The sequence below is a fragment of the Branchiostoma floridae genome, chromosome 14, assembly GCF_000003815.2.
Source record: "Branchiostoma floridae strain S238N-H82 chromosome 14, Bfl_VNyyK, whole genome shotgun sequence".
Lineage (NCBI taxonomy): Eukaryota > Metazoa > Chordata > Leptocardii > Amphioxiformes > Branchiostomatidae > Branchiostoma > Branchiostoma floridae.
Window position 1 is genome coordinate 8,523,525 of NC_049992.1, and position 17,077 is coordinate 8,540,601.

A 17,077-nucleotide genomic window follows, 5' to 3' on the forward strand; every position below is an offset into this window, starting at 1 on the left:
GACGGGTGGACATGCCCATTCTCAAACCCTCCACGATTTTGTGTTATGTTAATGACTTTGCCTTTATATGTGCCTTCGTCATATATTCAGAGAATGTTTCCCATAAAGTAATCTTTTTCAACCTGTACCCTCCACAATTTTGATTACTTATACAGGAATAACTTACTACGGTAGTGAAAAAAGATTTATGGTGTCTCTTGTATTATATGATGACACAATCTTCTAAAATCTCTTTGATATTATGTACGTTGCTTCTTTCATAAAAACCGCTTTGGGGCCTTCACCAAATATACTTTTGCCTCTTTGTAAATGAGACCAGTGGTCCCCGACATAGCTGCCGCTCACCATTACATTTGTAACATCCATCCAGTTGTCAGGAGGGCCTGTGAGAGTCCGTCCTCCTTGGTGATCTGCTCCCCAAGATGTTTGGAACATCACGATACCGTTTGCGTTAGGGATAACCTCGCGGGACCTAGTTGCTGGGGGTAGGCCTATGGAAGAGAGGAACATGTAGCTAAAAGTGGTATCTCACTGCACTTGGGGCGCCGGTGTGGCACTGTGGGGTTCGAAAGAGTACTCAACTAATTTCAGAGATAAAGAACGAATTTTCATACTTTTTGTGTACTTCGTCGTCTTCGAAGTCATACTTTTACGTATACACAATATCTGAATTATTTTAAAATCGATAAAATAACCAAACAGTGACACAGTGAACGAACCCCGCAGTGACGCAAGCTTGACGCAAGTGCAGTGAGAGTGCACCTTAATAGTACATAAAAAGAGTGATATAGAAAATTGAGACGTACCAAAAATATTGAAAACAGGACTTACCCGTCAGCTCCTCGTATCCAGATGTAATGGGAGGATAACGTTGCCTTACAGGATTGAGGAACTTGTTTTGACGATGGAGTTGGTTGTAGAAATGACCCGGCCACTTCACGACTACCTATCGGATTTAACAAGGTTACAGGATCAAAGTCAATATCTGTACTGCACAGTTGTCAAAGGTTGGTTTTTCATTACGATGATAGAATCTTAAATACTATATTACCTTCGGGCCATTCCCCGTACCGTCTTGCAAATCAGTCTGCCAAGCGGAGTTACTAGCGACTGAATCCACCCACAAATGACCGGATGCGGCAACCTCTACTGTGCTGATGTCGTCAAAGATTATGAAACGGCGAGCAGAGATGTAGTTTCCATCATACGGACCGCAGGAATCTTCCACTGTCAAGACTATACTGTATACACCTAAAATAAATGGAATACAAACAAAAATCTCGCATTTTAGAGATGTACTCCCTTAGTAATCAATACTTTAGATACAACATTCAAGATATTTTACCTACGGAGTATTTTATGAGAATACGTTACTACAACCACGTGAGGCGCACGTAATGTTGGAAAATATTAATGTCCATATAGTTCTACCATTTGACATTTCACAAAAATAGACGGGATACCTTTTTTTTGAGAAAGATATACATGTAATACATGTATCACATTTGTAGAGACACGATTTCCGTCCTTGAAAAGATGCCTGCTAGTACCTGTTTCATTTAGTGTAACATTCCATCCTTTTACGTCAGGCGCAACTCTTCCCCCAGTGATCGCGGGATATCTTTCTTGTAGCTCGTCTCCGAACGGTGCCAGTAAGAACACCTCATACTCGTACTCTCCTAACCCTGCGTCATCGTCTCGCCAGCCGGACCAGCGGAGGTTAAGGTGGCCCTGGAAAAAAATAAGGCTATGCTTATTATTTACACGCGGCCGAGAACTTCAACTAGTCGCTCTATCGTATCGTATGATGCCCCTAATCTCCATGCAGATCTTGTTGTGACATAAAGATACTATCATAAGCTTGGGTAGGAGTTTGGCCAGCAGAGGAGTTCCTATACGACCAATAAAACTCCTCTCCCGGCTAAACTCCTTCCCAAGCTTATGATAGTATCTTTATGTCACAACAAGATCTGCCTGGAGATTACGATGCTCTCACATCCCCGTAAAAGTTGGGGGCAAGGGCACAAGGTGTAAGGAGCTGTTCACGATACCCGACGAGTGATACTACAGTGTAGCATTTCTTTCTTATACTGGTGGTGGTCACCTTTCAGGTGGTATGACATTCACATATTGTATAATAATTGTTTAGTTCGTTTGAGTCAGTGTGTGCCTGCACTTTAGAGAGCTGACGATATACAAGAAGCTGCTGAGAAACATGGCAGAGGAAGTTGAAAAGCCCAGCTTCTGGCTGTGGGTTAGAAGGAAGGGAAACACATGGGTGTAGACATCAGAGAAGTGACCGAAGTCTAGTCCAGCGTCTGGCAGTGAGACAGAAGGAAGGTACACATGTAGAAAGAGTCTAGGAGTGAGGAGAGATCGAAGTCCAGTCCAATGTCTGGTCAAGGGTTATCAGAAAGGTGAAAAAAGAAACAGCATAGGAGCGAGGCAGGAATAGCAGTGAGACAAGTGGGAGACGTCCCACCACCTTGAGGGCGTACCAGCGATTGTATTAGGGACGAAACGCCAGAGAAAGGATGGCGTCAAGAGCAAGACCTCATAGCATGTGAGCTTAAGTTCACTCTGTTTTTCCAATGATGATGTCGCTTAAAATGAACAAAATATTTGATCCCCTTATGATGGTTAAAGCGTACGTGCAAAACAATTTAACATACATTTTTGGTGATAGCTGGCCCCCTGTCCAGCATATTGTCTGTACAGCCGCCTGACACAGAGCAGTGGTAGGGACTTTCAAAGTCGAACGTGAAGTGTGCGGTATGGCCGATCTCTCGTCCGGTGAAGTAGACCGGTGGGTTCACGGTGTAACTGGACGTGCCGTCATAGTTCCGGATCCTGACGTATCCACCGTTTCTGGACTTTGTTGTAAAGTAGAAGCTGAAAGGTATGGACAAGGGAATCTTTTCACTTCCATTATGACCAGAGGTTTACAATGGGGTGACGTAAGAAAGAACAGTTTGTCATTTTTGATAGAACCTAAACTTAATGTCTGTGCATAGATCTAATGCTAGTATACAGACTGCATGGCTTACATTCGCAGACACTTTTCTTCACCGTCCATTTCACCATTCAATCTAATGTGTGAGGATTTAATAACGCATACCTGTCGCCGTGCAGTGGTGTGGATGTCATCATCGTACTTTTCAAGCAGTCGTGTAGAGATGACTTGGGGTTGTCTCTGCTGATACCACCGTCCAAGCAAGGCATTGTTCCACTGCTTACCCGGGTGCCACCTTGACCAAATTGAGAACAAGAACAAAGCGTTCTTACCTAGCCTGGCATATAAAATGTCAGTACTAGCTATGTGAAATAAAAGCTACTCACATATTTGCTAACGAGTGCTGTCGGGACCACCTGACCGTCCACCGGCACTGATGGACGATAAACGTCAAGGTATCACAAGTAACTAATAACAATAAACATAAACTCATTTTTGACATTGCCATAACCCACCTCTCTGCAGCCACCAGTCCACCGATGCTGAGATCACACCTATCCCGTGGTCATCTATGTAGTAATGTCTGGGCCAGTCTGTCGCACTGGGGCCTTGGAAACTGGTTTCCCATTCAGCCTAAAGAAAGCCATAAGATATTAGCTGCAATGATAAGCAGAATTTGAAATGAACGCAACAATCCCTACCGAACCCCTACGATTAAATCAATTTTCGATTAAAAGTGGAAATTCCCTGCCTCAAACTGAAGCTGGCTGTTGATAGATGATCCGATGTTGGTCCAGATAGAGGGTGATGTCATGCTGTCGGTACATGGTGCCTCTATGGTGCCCTTCTCCAGTCCGTTAACCATTCTCTTCAGTTTCCCCATGCAGTAATACATGACAGGAGGGGCAGAAACTGAAATAAACAATGACACAAAACTAAAGGGTGGGTTTTAAGCTGAATTGCTAGGAAAGAACATATAAATGCTATTCTTATTTTACAATTAAGGGTTAATGACGTGCCCCCGAGGTGTATATGGCATCATAACACCTGGTCCTCTGCTATAATCACCAAATAAAACCACCGAGTGAGCGAAGCGAACGGTGCCGGTGTCGATTCATTTTGACCAATCAGATGAGCGATACACACCGGCCTGGCCGGATCTATGTGTTACGGCGTCATAACCAACGTGGAACGGGGCCTTCTGATTGGTCCGCGGCGCCATGAATTTGTATTAACAAGAAGTTCAAGTAGACTGTGTTTACACAATCTCTCGCTGGCTGGAGTTAATGACACCCTCCCCTAGGGCGGTGGAAATTGTAGGGACGGCCGCTAGGAGCGCGATTTTAGTCAGGCTAGAAGTTCAAGGACTGGTAACAATACTCAACTCGTCAAACAGTTGTTTCCAGCAAAGCGTGGTGCGCATGTGCAGGAAGACGGTGTACCGTCGGCACATCTGCCCGGGTAGCAAAATGTGCTGTCAGGTCGCCATGAGCACAGCTCTGCAGAGGCAGGGAATATGGTTATGAACGAATGATAGTCTTAATCATAAATTCACGGACTATCGTGCTAAATACAAGCATACAAATATAGAAGCCGTAACGAAGTTTGATGTGCGACATAGTATGCTCAAAACGGATGTCTGATTGCATGAGAAAAAAAAATTGTCAGTCCTAGTCAAGGTGAGAAAACCTATGTTCACAAAGACAAATACACACAGACACAAACATAGATCTTAATTTTATATTTCTCAAACATAGATCTAACTCTGTATTTCTTAATTTTGAAATCCACATTTAGAAACAATGATCATAATAAGTTTGGAGAGGGACGCAAGATGATACAAGTATGATTTTAGCAATGTTATGGCATAATGACCTTTTTTCATTTCAATTACAGAGTAAACATTTTTGTTCAATTACGAAATACTTATCTGTACGATCTCACTTGTGCATGATCTTCCGTCGGCCGAGAGTCGGTACGCCTTTTTGTCGCCACCCCTGTAATAAATACACCTCGTACATCGCGAGACCATTTGCCCGGAACATGGGGCGTAGCTCTCACAGTTGACGATGCTTTGGCATGCTGCACGGGAATGTCATCATATCCATGTCATTAATACTGACCATAAATCATGATAAAAGTGCGATTTGTCAGCAATGGGCAACAATTTGCATATTCAAACAGATCAAGGGTCGCTTTTTCATCGGCTCGAATTACAGTCAAACCTGTCTATAGCGGTCACTCAAGGGACTGGCCAAAATTGGCCACTATAGAGAGGTGGCCCCTATAGAGAATATGCTAATTAATTGACCACAAGCAATAAGTTACACATGGTTCTAGTACCCACTGATCTTTATTCACATAATACAGTACTGTACATGTACTGCAATGATTTTTACACTATATGTATTAAGAAAACAAAAGCTATAAAAATTTTAAATGTTCTACACTTGATATTGTCTGAAGAGACTGGTATCGTAAAATGTATTTGATTTTTCGTCTTGTATTCTTTGATACTTCGCCGTCCGTGTGTTCCCGCTCGCGTTCACACGTACGCGTCAGATTCGCCCATTATGCTAATGTGGTACTCACAAGAGAAGTCTCGTCATTTTAGACTTATCTCTTAATAAATGTAAGAATAAAATCCACCATAGTCTGAAGTTCATATCATTTTGTCTTTGTAACAATTTATTTAGAAAGTTTTTGTGATGTAAATTAACCTAAGCGATAGTGTATTAGAACGTAACTTTAACACAATTTACCTCCATAATATTGGTGTCGTCTATTGACCTTATATGACCTCGTTTGTCAGCGGGTAAGGGTAGCGCCAGTTTACGAAGTTTTGTTTTGAAATTAAGTCAAAGAGGTTTAAAATCCGGCGTAGGGTGACGATACGTCCGCTGTATATGGCCGAACGTGTGCCGAAACATAGATCAGCGGTCCTCGTGGCCGTAATCGGCAGTGTTTTTGTACCTGCGGGACCGGAAATCGTGTGGCCGTGGCCGCGTTGGACAGGTGGCCGCTAAGCCTATTTCTTAATCATTACGAATCCAAGGGACCGACAAAAAGTGGCCACTATGGGCAGGTGGCCGTTATGCAAAGGTGGCCGCTAATACAGGTTTGACTGTATTAATGAACTGCATGCTTGAACAACTAGAGATTTCTAGACGCCCGGGTGTCGGTTAGAGGGATGAAACATACCCTAGCTTCAGTGGAATCAGTACTTAATTAGCATCTTATGGATGTGGATGTTATGGGCATAATATAAACTCCACGTTACCCATAGAGTAGGCCGCATGTCTTAGATAATACGACAATGAAGCTTTATGCTCGGTTGACAGGAAGACTGATCTTTACGTCATTATATAATGTGATATGTTCTGACTTTCTGTATTCTAGCAGCACTTGCCATGGTAGAATGTGTTACTAGTAAAGGCCCGTTTATTGCACAGAAAGCTCTCCCCAAATTTCCAACCGGTAAACACACGTTTTAAGGATCGGAACGATACTAGGGGTGGGTACCGGTATAGAAAATTCAGGTCCAGGTAAGGTTCAGGTCCAGACGATAACGGTCCAGGTCTAGGTCCAGGTCTCTTTTTTCTGGACCGGTCCAACAAGAAAAAAACGGTTTTGTGCCGGTACACCGTACCGGTACTCACCCCTAGATGATAGTCTTACCAAACGTATTTCCGATCCTCATTGAAATGATGAGCACTCCCCACAATACCTGTTGAGAGTATAAACATCTCATATCAGTGCCGAAGTTCTGATCTCAAAGACTTTGTCATGAAGTCTAAGAAGAACTTTCAAAAAAATGGTTCATTTATAATAACAGCTCAGTTTTGTTATTCAATTTTCCGTCTTACGGGCAATAACGAATGGAAGGTTTAGGCCGCCTATATGGAAATGTATGGCCCCTACGGTCAGTATTCACAATGGTAACTGTATTGACGATGGTAATATCCTCATAATCAGTTATAGGACAAGGTTTATAGACGCGGCATTTTTTCTGCCTTTATACTGACTATGCTTTGGTTTACATAGCACAAAGGTACAAAGATTAATTTCTTACCAGCTGACCCTTGATGACGTTCATGGCAGTTGAGGTGTGGATGGTTGAAATAGCTCAGAATATTCAAATGTTGATTCAAATAAAGGTACAAATGTTGCAAAATCTGGATGTAGATCTGTCGTGTCCCTCGAACAGGAAACAGCAAGGTTACAATATGTAAAGCTGGACATTGATAAGGCGCTACCAACTCGCAGGTTGTTAGGTCAACATCGCTTTTTAAAAACCCTTTTAGTGACGGAATTTCAGATGCCTACGGATGGGATGGTAGAGTATGCCTTTACTTGTACTTAATTTGTTGGAAAACAAAGGTTTTCTGCCGCAACTTCGTAGGTGCATGTATTTTAACTAAAAAATAAGTTTACCTACCCTGATGTAAAAGTCCCTTTGCACCCTTACATTGTTTGTTGACTCAGTACAGTACTTCGTCCTGCTTTACTGCCCTTACTGTTGACTTCTAATCGATGAGTGACTTGGTACCAGTCGTTGCTATGTTCTGTATTGGAATTTTCTTCCGTCTTCAGAATGAGTGCCATACAAAGGTCTTACCTCTAAAACAAAGGATCTAACTATTCAACAGCACCCATTCACGTTACGTAGATTGCAATGTTAGATCATCTTAACACCATAGTACAAGTACGATATGGCAACATTCACCAAAAGGGCTACAAAATGTGTTTTTGTCATAAGCAGAATTTCAGCTGGCGCAATTCTTGTTAATTTTGGTTATAGAGACCCAAGTGCCACATCTTGATTTATCAGAGTTCCTCAATTTTTCAACTTTGATTACACACACACATATACACACGAATGCCCACACGAAGATGCTCATTGCTTGAAAGTCAATGTGTAGTAAGATCAATAAATATGAGGAAGCCATTTCGATTGATCATGGACATATGCATGTAAATTCTAGTTCTGTCTGTGAACTTAGAGAGAAAAGACATTATGTGGGAACTATTCAGGACTCAGTAGATTCAACAAATGTCATTGATTTTATCAATCCTAATCAACTTCATTGTTTGAAAGGAGCTTAGACCTTCCTTTTAACCTTATTGCCTCAGGTATGTAACCTTTGTTATTTTCTAATGCCAACAAGACAACTCTGTCAACAGACAAAGAACTTGTCCCCCTTGGTTGTCGGGGTCTACAGTTTGTAGTACATGTAATTGCATGTATGTAATATGTATGTAAGAAATAAATTGTAACTCCCATAAGGACACCTATGCCCACTTTATTTGTAAAATCTTATTTAAAAGAAAGCAAAAGTTGTAATTCTATGTGTACATTTGTATCCGTCTCAATCATGCTCCAAACTTTAATAACTTCATTGACCACTTGACATGATCAGTACTATACAATATAAATATCACAGAGCAACAACAAAGCAATGTTACATCATATACACAATTCAATAAAGTTTATTCATACCCAGTAGATTGCAGACAGTGATGTATGCTTCATTTGAATTATGTGAATGAACTTCATACATTCAGCTTTACAAATATCAAACCTATATAAACTAATAAGAGATAAAACGTTTCGTGCTTCCACATATCCTTCTAAAAGCACCATTTGTTTCTACCTGTATTTGACCCTATTTCTGTATGAAACAGTGCCAGTAAAGGTGCAACTCACTCATTCATTCATTTACCTTTCATCCATGTCTTTGCAAACCTTGTAAGCTACATATACAAATTTATCAACATGTTTATTTCAATACAGCACTTCTCAACATCATACATGTATATATTACTATGTACACACATTCCAGATTATGCCATTCGATTGACAGTTTTGTCTCTTGCCTGCCCTCAAAAGTTACTGTCACCTGTTCTTGTCGCGGTCGATGAAGCACATACACATGTTCTCTCTGCCCATGAGCAGTACAGCAGCGCCCTCTGGGTGCCATCTCAGGGACTGCACCAGAAATGAGGCTAACAAAAGATAATGAATGAATGAAGACCTTTATTGTACAGTTTTGGTAATGAGAACGTTCTCATTCTTCACTTCAGTTTCTTATTCTTACCAAGAAAAAACAAAACTTTATCTTGCTTGTTCACATCACTGATAAATGTATTTTGAACTTACTTCTTTGTAATATCTGTCATATCAAAGAAAATGAAAATGACAGTGAAATGTTGCCTCTCACCTTCAACAGGTACATCCACAGACAAGGCCCCTGCAGGTGACCACATGTAGACTTTGTTGGTGCCTGTGCAGAAGGCGAGTCTGGACTGACACGGATCCCATTCCAAATGTTTGACAGGCGCTGCCTGCAGTAGTATGGCCACCAGTGCCAGTTGTCGAATGTCCCAGATCCACAGGGCACACGGCATGTTGTCTAAGGGGGGAGGCAATATAACTTGAAGGATGAAGTACAGAAAAGACAATTTGTACAACCAGAAGCAAGTAAACCCTATAAAAATAAGGTTGCACTACTTCACCCTTATGTCAACACTTATTTTCCAACTAAAAATCAACATCACAGCACTTCCAAGACCAAAGATATGCCCCAAAAATTGCTGCTTCAGTACCAAGGTCAAACACCAGAAGGCCCAAAATTGACCTTCACTGTCAAGATCACCACACCTACCTGCCTAACAAAAACAATCCAGTGGTTCTTCAGATACATCCAATACACATTCAAAACAATACCTCCATCTTCATGGAGGTAAAAAAGAAAAGAACAAGTAAATGGTACACATTAGGGGTGGGTACCGGTACAGAAAATTCAGGTCCAGGTCCAGTTCAGGTCAAGAGGATCAGGTCCAGGTCTGGACCTGAACCTGATTCATTATGTGGAAACTTGTGAATGGATGATACTCAAAACAAAGGTCCATTTTGCTACAAAGAGATCTGTTTTGTGTAGTATTCGACTCCCACTGGCGTTTTAAAAATCCTACAAGGCTAACTACCTATGTACGATTGACTGTAAAAATTAATAAAAATGACTTTAGAGTCTACTCTGCTTTGCTCTTGTTATTCGCCTTGCCCGATAACCCAGAAAAAGCGTGAATGCCTGATCATATATTCAGTTCATTTTGCAATCAGTCCAACATCCGGTCCACCAAATTTTTTCAGGTCCATTTTTTCTTGACCGGTCCAATGGGAAAAACCAGTTTTGTACCGGTACACCGTACCGGTACCCAGCCCTATTACATGTAATGAAAACCTTTTACCATTCCTGGTGGCGAGATACTTGCTGTCCGGACTGAAGACAGCCAGACTGACTCCTATCTTGGGGTTGGCCTTCTCTGGGTCAGCCTTGATGACAGGAATCTGAGCTGGGCGCTCGGATACCACCTCGTCTGGGGGGAGGGAACAGGGAAGTTTGCAGCAGAATTATTTGTAGTACAAAATGAGCTCATTCTAAGATGGTTTTGAAATAATGTGTTTTAACCTTCTCCTGCTGACATTGACTTTGGTACAAGGTTTCTATATAGTGTATGGGGCTAACTGGCAAATGTGACCTCCAACTGCAAGATCTATGATGATATTACATGTCATGCAGTATTAGTACAGAGATTACTAACAATAGTAATAACTGAAAAAATCTCATTCTCATATGTAGTAATAAAAAAGACAGTACTGCAAAAATGGTAATCCATGTGGAAAAAGTCTTTCCCTAAATAGGCCTAATAATGTTAGCCTCTAGTCAATTTATGACTTAGATGATCTCAATTGCTGAGATAGTTCCTTTATACAAGTAATGGAGGGATTAATTTGATACCCTTTGAACATGTCAACTCCACACAGACTTCATGGGTCGCATACTGACTACTCTGGCTGGCCAACTCCCCTAGCATATAATATTCCCTGTATTAGTTCAATTTCTACAATTTGACAAGTGAACTGCGGAGCCTGCTATTGCAAAATAAATCCTGGTTACAGTGCCCTACTCACAGTGACTGGACCCTGTGAACACTGCTCCACCGGGAGGGTCCACTTCACCCTGCAGGGAGGGCAGCTTCTTCTCTATTTCTTTATAAACAACCTGATGGACAAAAGATATGAGAAAATTTATAAGTAATTAGGCATTCGTTCTCCATAAAAATGTAGTATTCTGTATCTTCTAAACTGATCATCTAGTAAATAACAACTGTGTATCTTCATGTGCTAGGAATAGTCCCAAATAGAGTTGTTTCTATGTTGAAATTTCAATAACAGGAAAACTTAACCAATACTCACTGCCTTGCCTTCCAACAGAGGAGGGTGGGAAAAGTCGATGATCACCTTCCAGGTCAGGTGATTCAGCAGGCGAACCTACAGGCGTAAAAAGAACAACATCTTTTGATGGAGTCTGAACCTAAAACGTATTAATACAATTGTTACGTCAAGGAGTTAACACTAAGGCCTGAGGTCGGTTAACTGTCATATGACGCTCGCGGTTCGCGGAAATACCGTCATACGCCCCTTATTTTCTCTTTAGACCGGTGGCGGTTAAGCGTCATATGACGGTTAACAGACTGGTCGGTTAAAGTGACCCGTGTCTAAATCGGGCCTAATTTCTTTAAAAGAAATATACACATAGGTCTATTTTCTCTGCAACTGCATGTGTTCCAACTCTGATAAATCTTTCAGCAGACGACCAAACCTTTTCATCGAAGCTGCCCACAGCGAGGAACTGGCTGGAAGGTGACCAGGAGACACACTTGATGCCCAGCGCCCACTCGTACGCACTGTAGGTGGACAGGCAGCGTCCATCCAGGGAGTACAGCAGCAGTTTGTACTGGGGAGTAGGCAGAGTAATATTTCAGATCTATCTGTACCACATTACAGTATAGTACTGTACCAGTGAAACATTCATTTTAACCAAATCTTCTAGACTTCATTTTAATGAGTCATTTGCACAATACACACAACTGTTTTCTTTATAGTTAGAGTTCGAAATATTCAATTGAAACTTGCAGTTTGACAAAACATTTTGCCAGAAAGATATACAATGTATCTACATGCAACTATATGCCTGCTAAGAAATGTATGTTCACTAGCATGATGCATATTTCAGGAACAGAATTGTGCATGTGTAGTGTGCCAAACCCAAATGTTAGAGGATTTGGCCATGCTCACACATGTCAGCTTGGAAGTCAGGGCTCAAACCTGGCACAAACAGCATGTACTGGGCTGAAACTATGACAGCGTCAGGGTTCTGGTATGTTGGCAAGAAAGGAAAGATGAGAAGACTTACATCCAGAATAGAGTCCCAGACAGCCAAGGCCCGGCCATTAGGAGCCCACTCCAACCCTGCCAGGTCCTTCGTATCTGTCTCAAAGTGCTGGGGAGAGAAAAATCCATAAAAGAAATACTTTTCTCTACCAGAAAATCTGAATGAAGAATCTCTGTTTTCCTTGTGAAAATTCCCATGGCTTTCAGTTTGGCCAGGATTTCTATTCTACAGCAAGATGTCCCAGAGTACCTGAACTTTTAACTGCATTAATTCCAGTCAAAGATTTCCATCTACCATACGAGCCTGACCATACTGTATATAACTGTAATGGTGGACAATATGAACAGTGGTTTAGGCTTACATCTAAAGCTTGCAGTCAGTAAGTTCTGTGACTTACAATGTTTTTATCAATCATCTTAAGATCGACATTCAAGTACATGCATTGTATGCCACTATAAGTAGAACCTATAAATATTATCTCTTCTTACTGTTTCCAAATGCTTCAACAATACTTCCAACTTCCAACTTAAACTCCTACTGTGTTAAAAATGTTACACCTACCTTCATCAGTTGCCACTGTTTACATGAGAAGACACTGATGTAGTCTTTACAGTCTCTTCTCTCAGCCAGGGCCATGTAGGAACCATCGCTGGTGAAGTCTAACACTGGTGGGAACAAAGGAACAAATTCTTCAGTAGGCGTTGTTATCTTAGATACAGATACGGATACAAATTCAGACCTCAAAATCAACTATTTTGCTACTAGTACTGGCCCAAAAGTGTCCCTAATAGAAATTCAAACTGTCCTGGAGTGAACTGTCCCAGATATTTTTGCATTGTAAGAAAAGGCTAGCGCTATAAATGGCATGATATTCACTGTCTGTAGCCGCCATGCATCAACATATGATGCATGCGAACGATTGATTGATTGACAAAAGATGTGTTTTACAAGTTTATCTTTGCAACAGAGTCTAAAGACAGAACTTCCATGGAGAAAAATGAAAGGAATAGATTTTCTGCAGAATGTTACCTTTAGAAGAGACTTGGTTAACAACTTCGTGCTTTTCAAATGTCCCAGAATTGTCCCAAAGCACACATTAAGTTGTCCCAACCCAAAATTTTGGTGCCCCCTGCCATAGAACACTGTCAATTTTACGAAGAGAAGAAGATACCAGCAGTTGCACATACTTTTCTTGCCCTGCTTGGGGTACTTGATGTAGGAGACAGACTTGTTGATGAGGGACCAGACGGTGATACGCAGCTGGAAGTTGGCGAAGGTGAGGATGTGGCGACTATCGGGGCTCCAGCAAACAGACTCCAGCCCGGCTGAACCCTCGTCTATCTTACATGTCCACTCTGGCTGTTCAATGGACCAAACCTGGGGAGAAGAAGGGGTGTGTTAAGGCCGTACTACTGTACTAGTGAGTAGTACTGTAGTGAAGATGTGTTGACTGTCAGGGCTACGGCAGACTGACTCCAGCCCGGCAGAACCCTCATCTATCTTACATGACCACTCTGGCTGTTCAATGGACCAAACCTGGAGAAAGGAACCTGTGTGTTTATAAATGTACTGTACTATTGTAGCTATCTTACAGGTGTGCAGTTGTGACCTCACACCACACAGGTGTACCTTCTTTGTTTTTGAAACTACCGACTTCAACTTACTAAAGATTCTGTAGCCTATACACAAACTCAAACCAGGAAGAACCCCTACTATTTTCCATATTTGTGGCAGGTTTTGAATTCACACCGTTCTTAAACGTGTTCAAGGTGTTGCTCTCAATTTAACGTCCTATCCAAGAGACATCCATAATCAAAGCTAGGTACTCATTTCCACCTGACTAAGGTGAGGAAATTCCCAAGGGCACAAGATTGGTGACATGACAGGATTCAAACCCAGGACCTCTGTGTTCTGGACCAAGCATGCTGCCCTTATGCAACACGACCCTTCACAAGTGTGAACTCACACAGGTGTACACGTCATTGTCACCTGTTGTGATGAACTCACCTGAGTTATGCCCCTCTTGTACATGCCACAGAGGATGAACTGAGAGTCAGGTGACCACATGATGTGTTGTACAGCGTCCAGACAGGTGTGTACTTACACAGGTGTACAGGTATGTACTTACACAGGTGTACAGGTGTGTACTTACACAGGTGTACTAGTACTCACCTGAGTTATGCCCCTCTTATACATGCCACAGAGGATGAACTGAGATTCAGGTGACCACAGGATGTGTTGTACAGCATCCAGACAGGTACTAGTATACAGTCCGGGTATGAACTCTCACAGGTGTACAGGTGTGTACTTACCTGAGTTATGCCCCTCTTGTACATGCCACAGAGGATGAACTGAGAGTCAGGTGACCACACGATGTGTTGTACAGCGTCCAGACAGGTGTACAGGTGCAGGATCTGTAGAGTCCTGACATCACGCACAATCAGCCGGTACTGCACACAGTTAGCCTGGGAATGTGTGGGGAAACAAAGGTATATTATAATACAGTAGAAGCCACTTAATTGCACGACGGATTACTGCACACTTCTATTAATTAGTCCCAAACCGGTGCAGTCCAGCTGGATAACTTTTTTATTGGGCTGTTCAAAGTCCGAAATATTTGAGAGAGGGGGATGGAAGAGGTCTCAAATTTTGATACAGCTTCTAACCCAACCCTCCCATCCAATCCAGTTTCATTATTTTCACCAAGGACGTTATATGACATATAACGTCATTTTTTACACCCACCCCCTGTCCAATCCGGATTTTCTTGATCCAACCCCCCTGTCCAATCCAATTTATTGCACCACCTGGATAATTTTGATTGGAGGACAGAAGACAGACAGCACTGGTAGCGGTGCTGAATAATTTCTTTTTATATGATTTTGGTAAGGCAGATTGACTATTTGGACAGTTTTAGGTTGCATTTGCACACCAAAAACATGAGTTGCAGGGGAAGAAAACAAAGACATTTCAATCAAAGAGGTCTAAATTAATTCTCTAAAATCACTCACCAAGTATTTTCCATTTGGCGAAAAAAGGCACAGGCCGCTCGTCTGTTGGAAGAGGTCAGAAAAATTCATTGTATCGGCCGGTTAGCTATCTGTTCCTCTGAATCAATAGAACAGGTACCGTAGAAATGACTTAAAACATGGCAAAAGTGTCTTTTTTTGGCAAGAGTGTTCCTTCTAGCGTGAACAACCCGGAAGTGGCGCCATTTTCGAAATGAGCGGTCCTCGGTGGGATGATGGGAAAAGGGAACCAACCATTATGGATATGGGGGTGGATCCACCTGGAAAGCGCTATTTAATCTTCAAGCAGATGTTGGGAGTCGAAATCTTAACTTTTTTTTCAGCTCCCCGTTTTCGTAGCCTAGATCGCAAATTGCACTGGTCGGCCTTCTGACTTGTTTGGCGTGTTATCTGTCTATTTTGGCTAATTTCTACTAATTTTTCTAGTGACCTGTGGAGCAGAACATTTCCCACTGGCTGCAAAATACACCCGATATTATTAATAAATATTAAAAGCCGCTCCACTGAAAATAGCTTTGAAATTCATGAATTCATTACAGATGGCCTTCGCACACTAAATGTCATTTCTTCAAATGTTTTTCTCACTCGCAATGTCCTGTGTAAAAAATGAGGTAGTTAATCAAACCAATGTTATGACTTGGTGCCTGGGCTGTTAACAGCCAAACGTCCCTGAGACAACTTTCCCGCGCCCTCAGCGGCTGAGGAAGTCGACTTTGTTGATAAACTCAGAACAGTAAGTTGAAGACCGTGAGCGAAAATGCAGCGCTTGGTCCCGCTGATTGTTCTCTTGCTCTGTTGCCTATCTTCGGGTAAGTTTTCACGTTTTCTGCTTTTAGATGTCAAAGAATGATGTCACTGTAGAAAACCACGGGACCATGAAAAGAAGATTTGTTACGGCTGTTGACCAGTTAGCTGTAGATGTTGAATGCATGCGTTCCATATAAAGTCGAATGTGACTGGTGTAAGTGTAACTCTCTACGACTATCGGAAAACATAAAGTCGACTGGTAAGTGCAGACTGAAGTTAGCCGATACGTCACGCTATAGAACCTTCTTTTAGAATGTTTTATATATAAATGTACACAGGAGCCTGTAGCAGCAAGATGTAATAGACATGACTGGTAGTTGTTCAAGATTTGTGGAATTGGGGAGGGGGGCTTGCTGTTTTAAAAAAAGCAAAATTGCCGAATGTAAAGGAAATTTACATTTTCTGAATTTTGAACACTGATGATTACGGTTATTATGTCACATGAGTCCAAACCTTAACTTGTACAAATTTTAAGTCCAACTTGTGTAATTAATTCTTACATGGTAAAACACCAGTTCATATATTAAAGAGTTAAACATTGGCGGACCAAATAGGAAAACTACAACATGACGCCTGTCTTGAATTTTATTAAAGTTGTTATGTCTTATGTATATCATATATTGGCATATCATATGTCTGTATCATATACCACACAGACGCTCAAAACGTAAAAACAAACAATAAGTACATTGCGTAGAATTTACATGTAGTACTACTCATGGTCCTGCGAGACCGACGAGTGCCTTTACTTACTAATATCATATAGAGATGGACAACCGAGGCTAATGTATGACACTTGTCCAAATCATATACCCCCCTCTTGCAGATCTCTTTGATTTCTTGACGGATGCCCTTCTGTCTTCGTTGTCCATTACTACTACGAAGGCCCATAGCAACAAACCATTTCCTCATCGGCGCCAAATAATTCCCACTCTGGCGACAAGCAGAGAAATGAGATTGTAACATATAGCACATGAATGATCAATTTCGTCGATATGAAGACCGTTAAATGATATTTTTCGTGGTTTATTCAGAGATTGCAGTCTAAA

At 41.7% G+C, this 17,077-nt stretch overlaps 2 protein-coding genes across 4 annotated transcripts; both read right to left on the bottom strand.

The window, feature by feature from the left end:
• Window positions 1-1,331: 1,331 nt before the first annotated feature.
• LOC118430082 lies at window positions 1,332-7,182 on the bottom strand. The gene is made up of 10 exons (XM_035840791.1): window positions 7,026-7,182; window positions 6,632-6,680; window positions 4,898-5,035; window positions 4,339-4,452; window positions 3,705-3,865; window positions 3,469-3,586; window positions 3,119-3,248; window positions 2,673-2,892; window positions 1,551-1,731; window positions 1,332-1,345 (listed from the first exon to the last, which is right to left on the bottom strand). Exons 1-10 carry the CDS (start codon window positions 7,047-7,049, stop codon window positions 1,332-1,334), a joined length of 1,149 nt encoding a protein of 382 aa, XP_035696684.1. The 5' UTR covers window positions 7,050-7,182.
• A 1,193-nt stretch (window positions 7,183-8,375) lies between these two features.
• On the bottom strand, window positions 8,376-15,439 carry LOC118430985 (WD repeat-containing protein WRAP73-like). Of its 3 annotated transcripts, XM_035842018.1 has the most exons (11): window positions 15,204-15,439; window positions 14,505-14,657; window positions 13,380-13,569; window positions 12,754-12,857; window positions 12,214-12,300; window positions 11,620-11,754; window positions 11,214-11,288; window positions 10,929-11,019; window positions 10,205-10,333; window positions 9,175-9,366; window positions 8,376-8,959 (listed from the first exon to the last, which is right to left on the bottom strand). In XM_035842018.1, exons 1-11 carry the CDS (start codon window positions 15,270-15,272, stop codon window positions 8,850-8,852), a joined length of 1,335 nt encoding a protein of 444 aa, XP_035697911.1. In that variant the 5' UTR covers window positions 15,273-15,439; the 3' UTR covers window positions 8,376-8,849. The 3 variants fall into 3 exon arrangements, with proteins under 3 accessions (XP_035697911.1, XP_035697913.1, XP_035697912.1); XM_035842020.1 differs by lacking the exons at window positions 14,505-14,657; window positions 15,204-15,439 and adding an exon at window positions 14,365-14,404 and having other exon boundaries at window positions 8,377-8,959; XM_035842019.1 differs by lacking the exons at window positions 14,505-14,657; window positions 15,204-15,439 and adding an exon at window positions 14,200-14,282 and having other exon boundaries at window positions 8,377-8,959.
• Between the last annotated feature and the right edge of the window lie 1,638 nt (window positions 15,440-17,077).

Bases quoted from the DNA above. Each gene is read 5' to 3' on its own strand.
- LOC118430082 (XM_035840791.1), bottom strand. From the start codon at position 7,049: ATGAACGTCATCAAGGGTCAGCTG. The intron at 6,681-7,025 runs GTAAGAAATTAA...TACTCTCAACAG, and splicing joins ACGTCATCAAGGGTCAGCTG to GTATTGTGGGGAGTGCTCAT. The intron at 5,036-6,631 runs GTAAGACTATCA...ATTCCCGTGCAG, and splicing joins GAGGATCGGAAATACGTTTG to CATGCCAAAGCATCGTCAAC.
- LOC118430985 (XM_035842018.1), bottom strand. From the start codon at position 15,272: ATGAATTTTTCTGACCTCTTCCAACAGACGAGCGGCCTGTGCCTTTTT. The intron at 9,367-10,204 runs GTAAAAGGTTTT...CTCCCCCCTTAG, and splicing joins GTATCTCGCCACCAGGAATG to ACAACATGCCGTGTGCCCTG. The intron at 8,960-9,174 runs GTGAGAGGCAAC...ATCTTTTGTTAG, and splicing joins TGTGGATGTACCTGTTGAAG to CCTCATTTCTGGTGCAGTCC.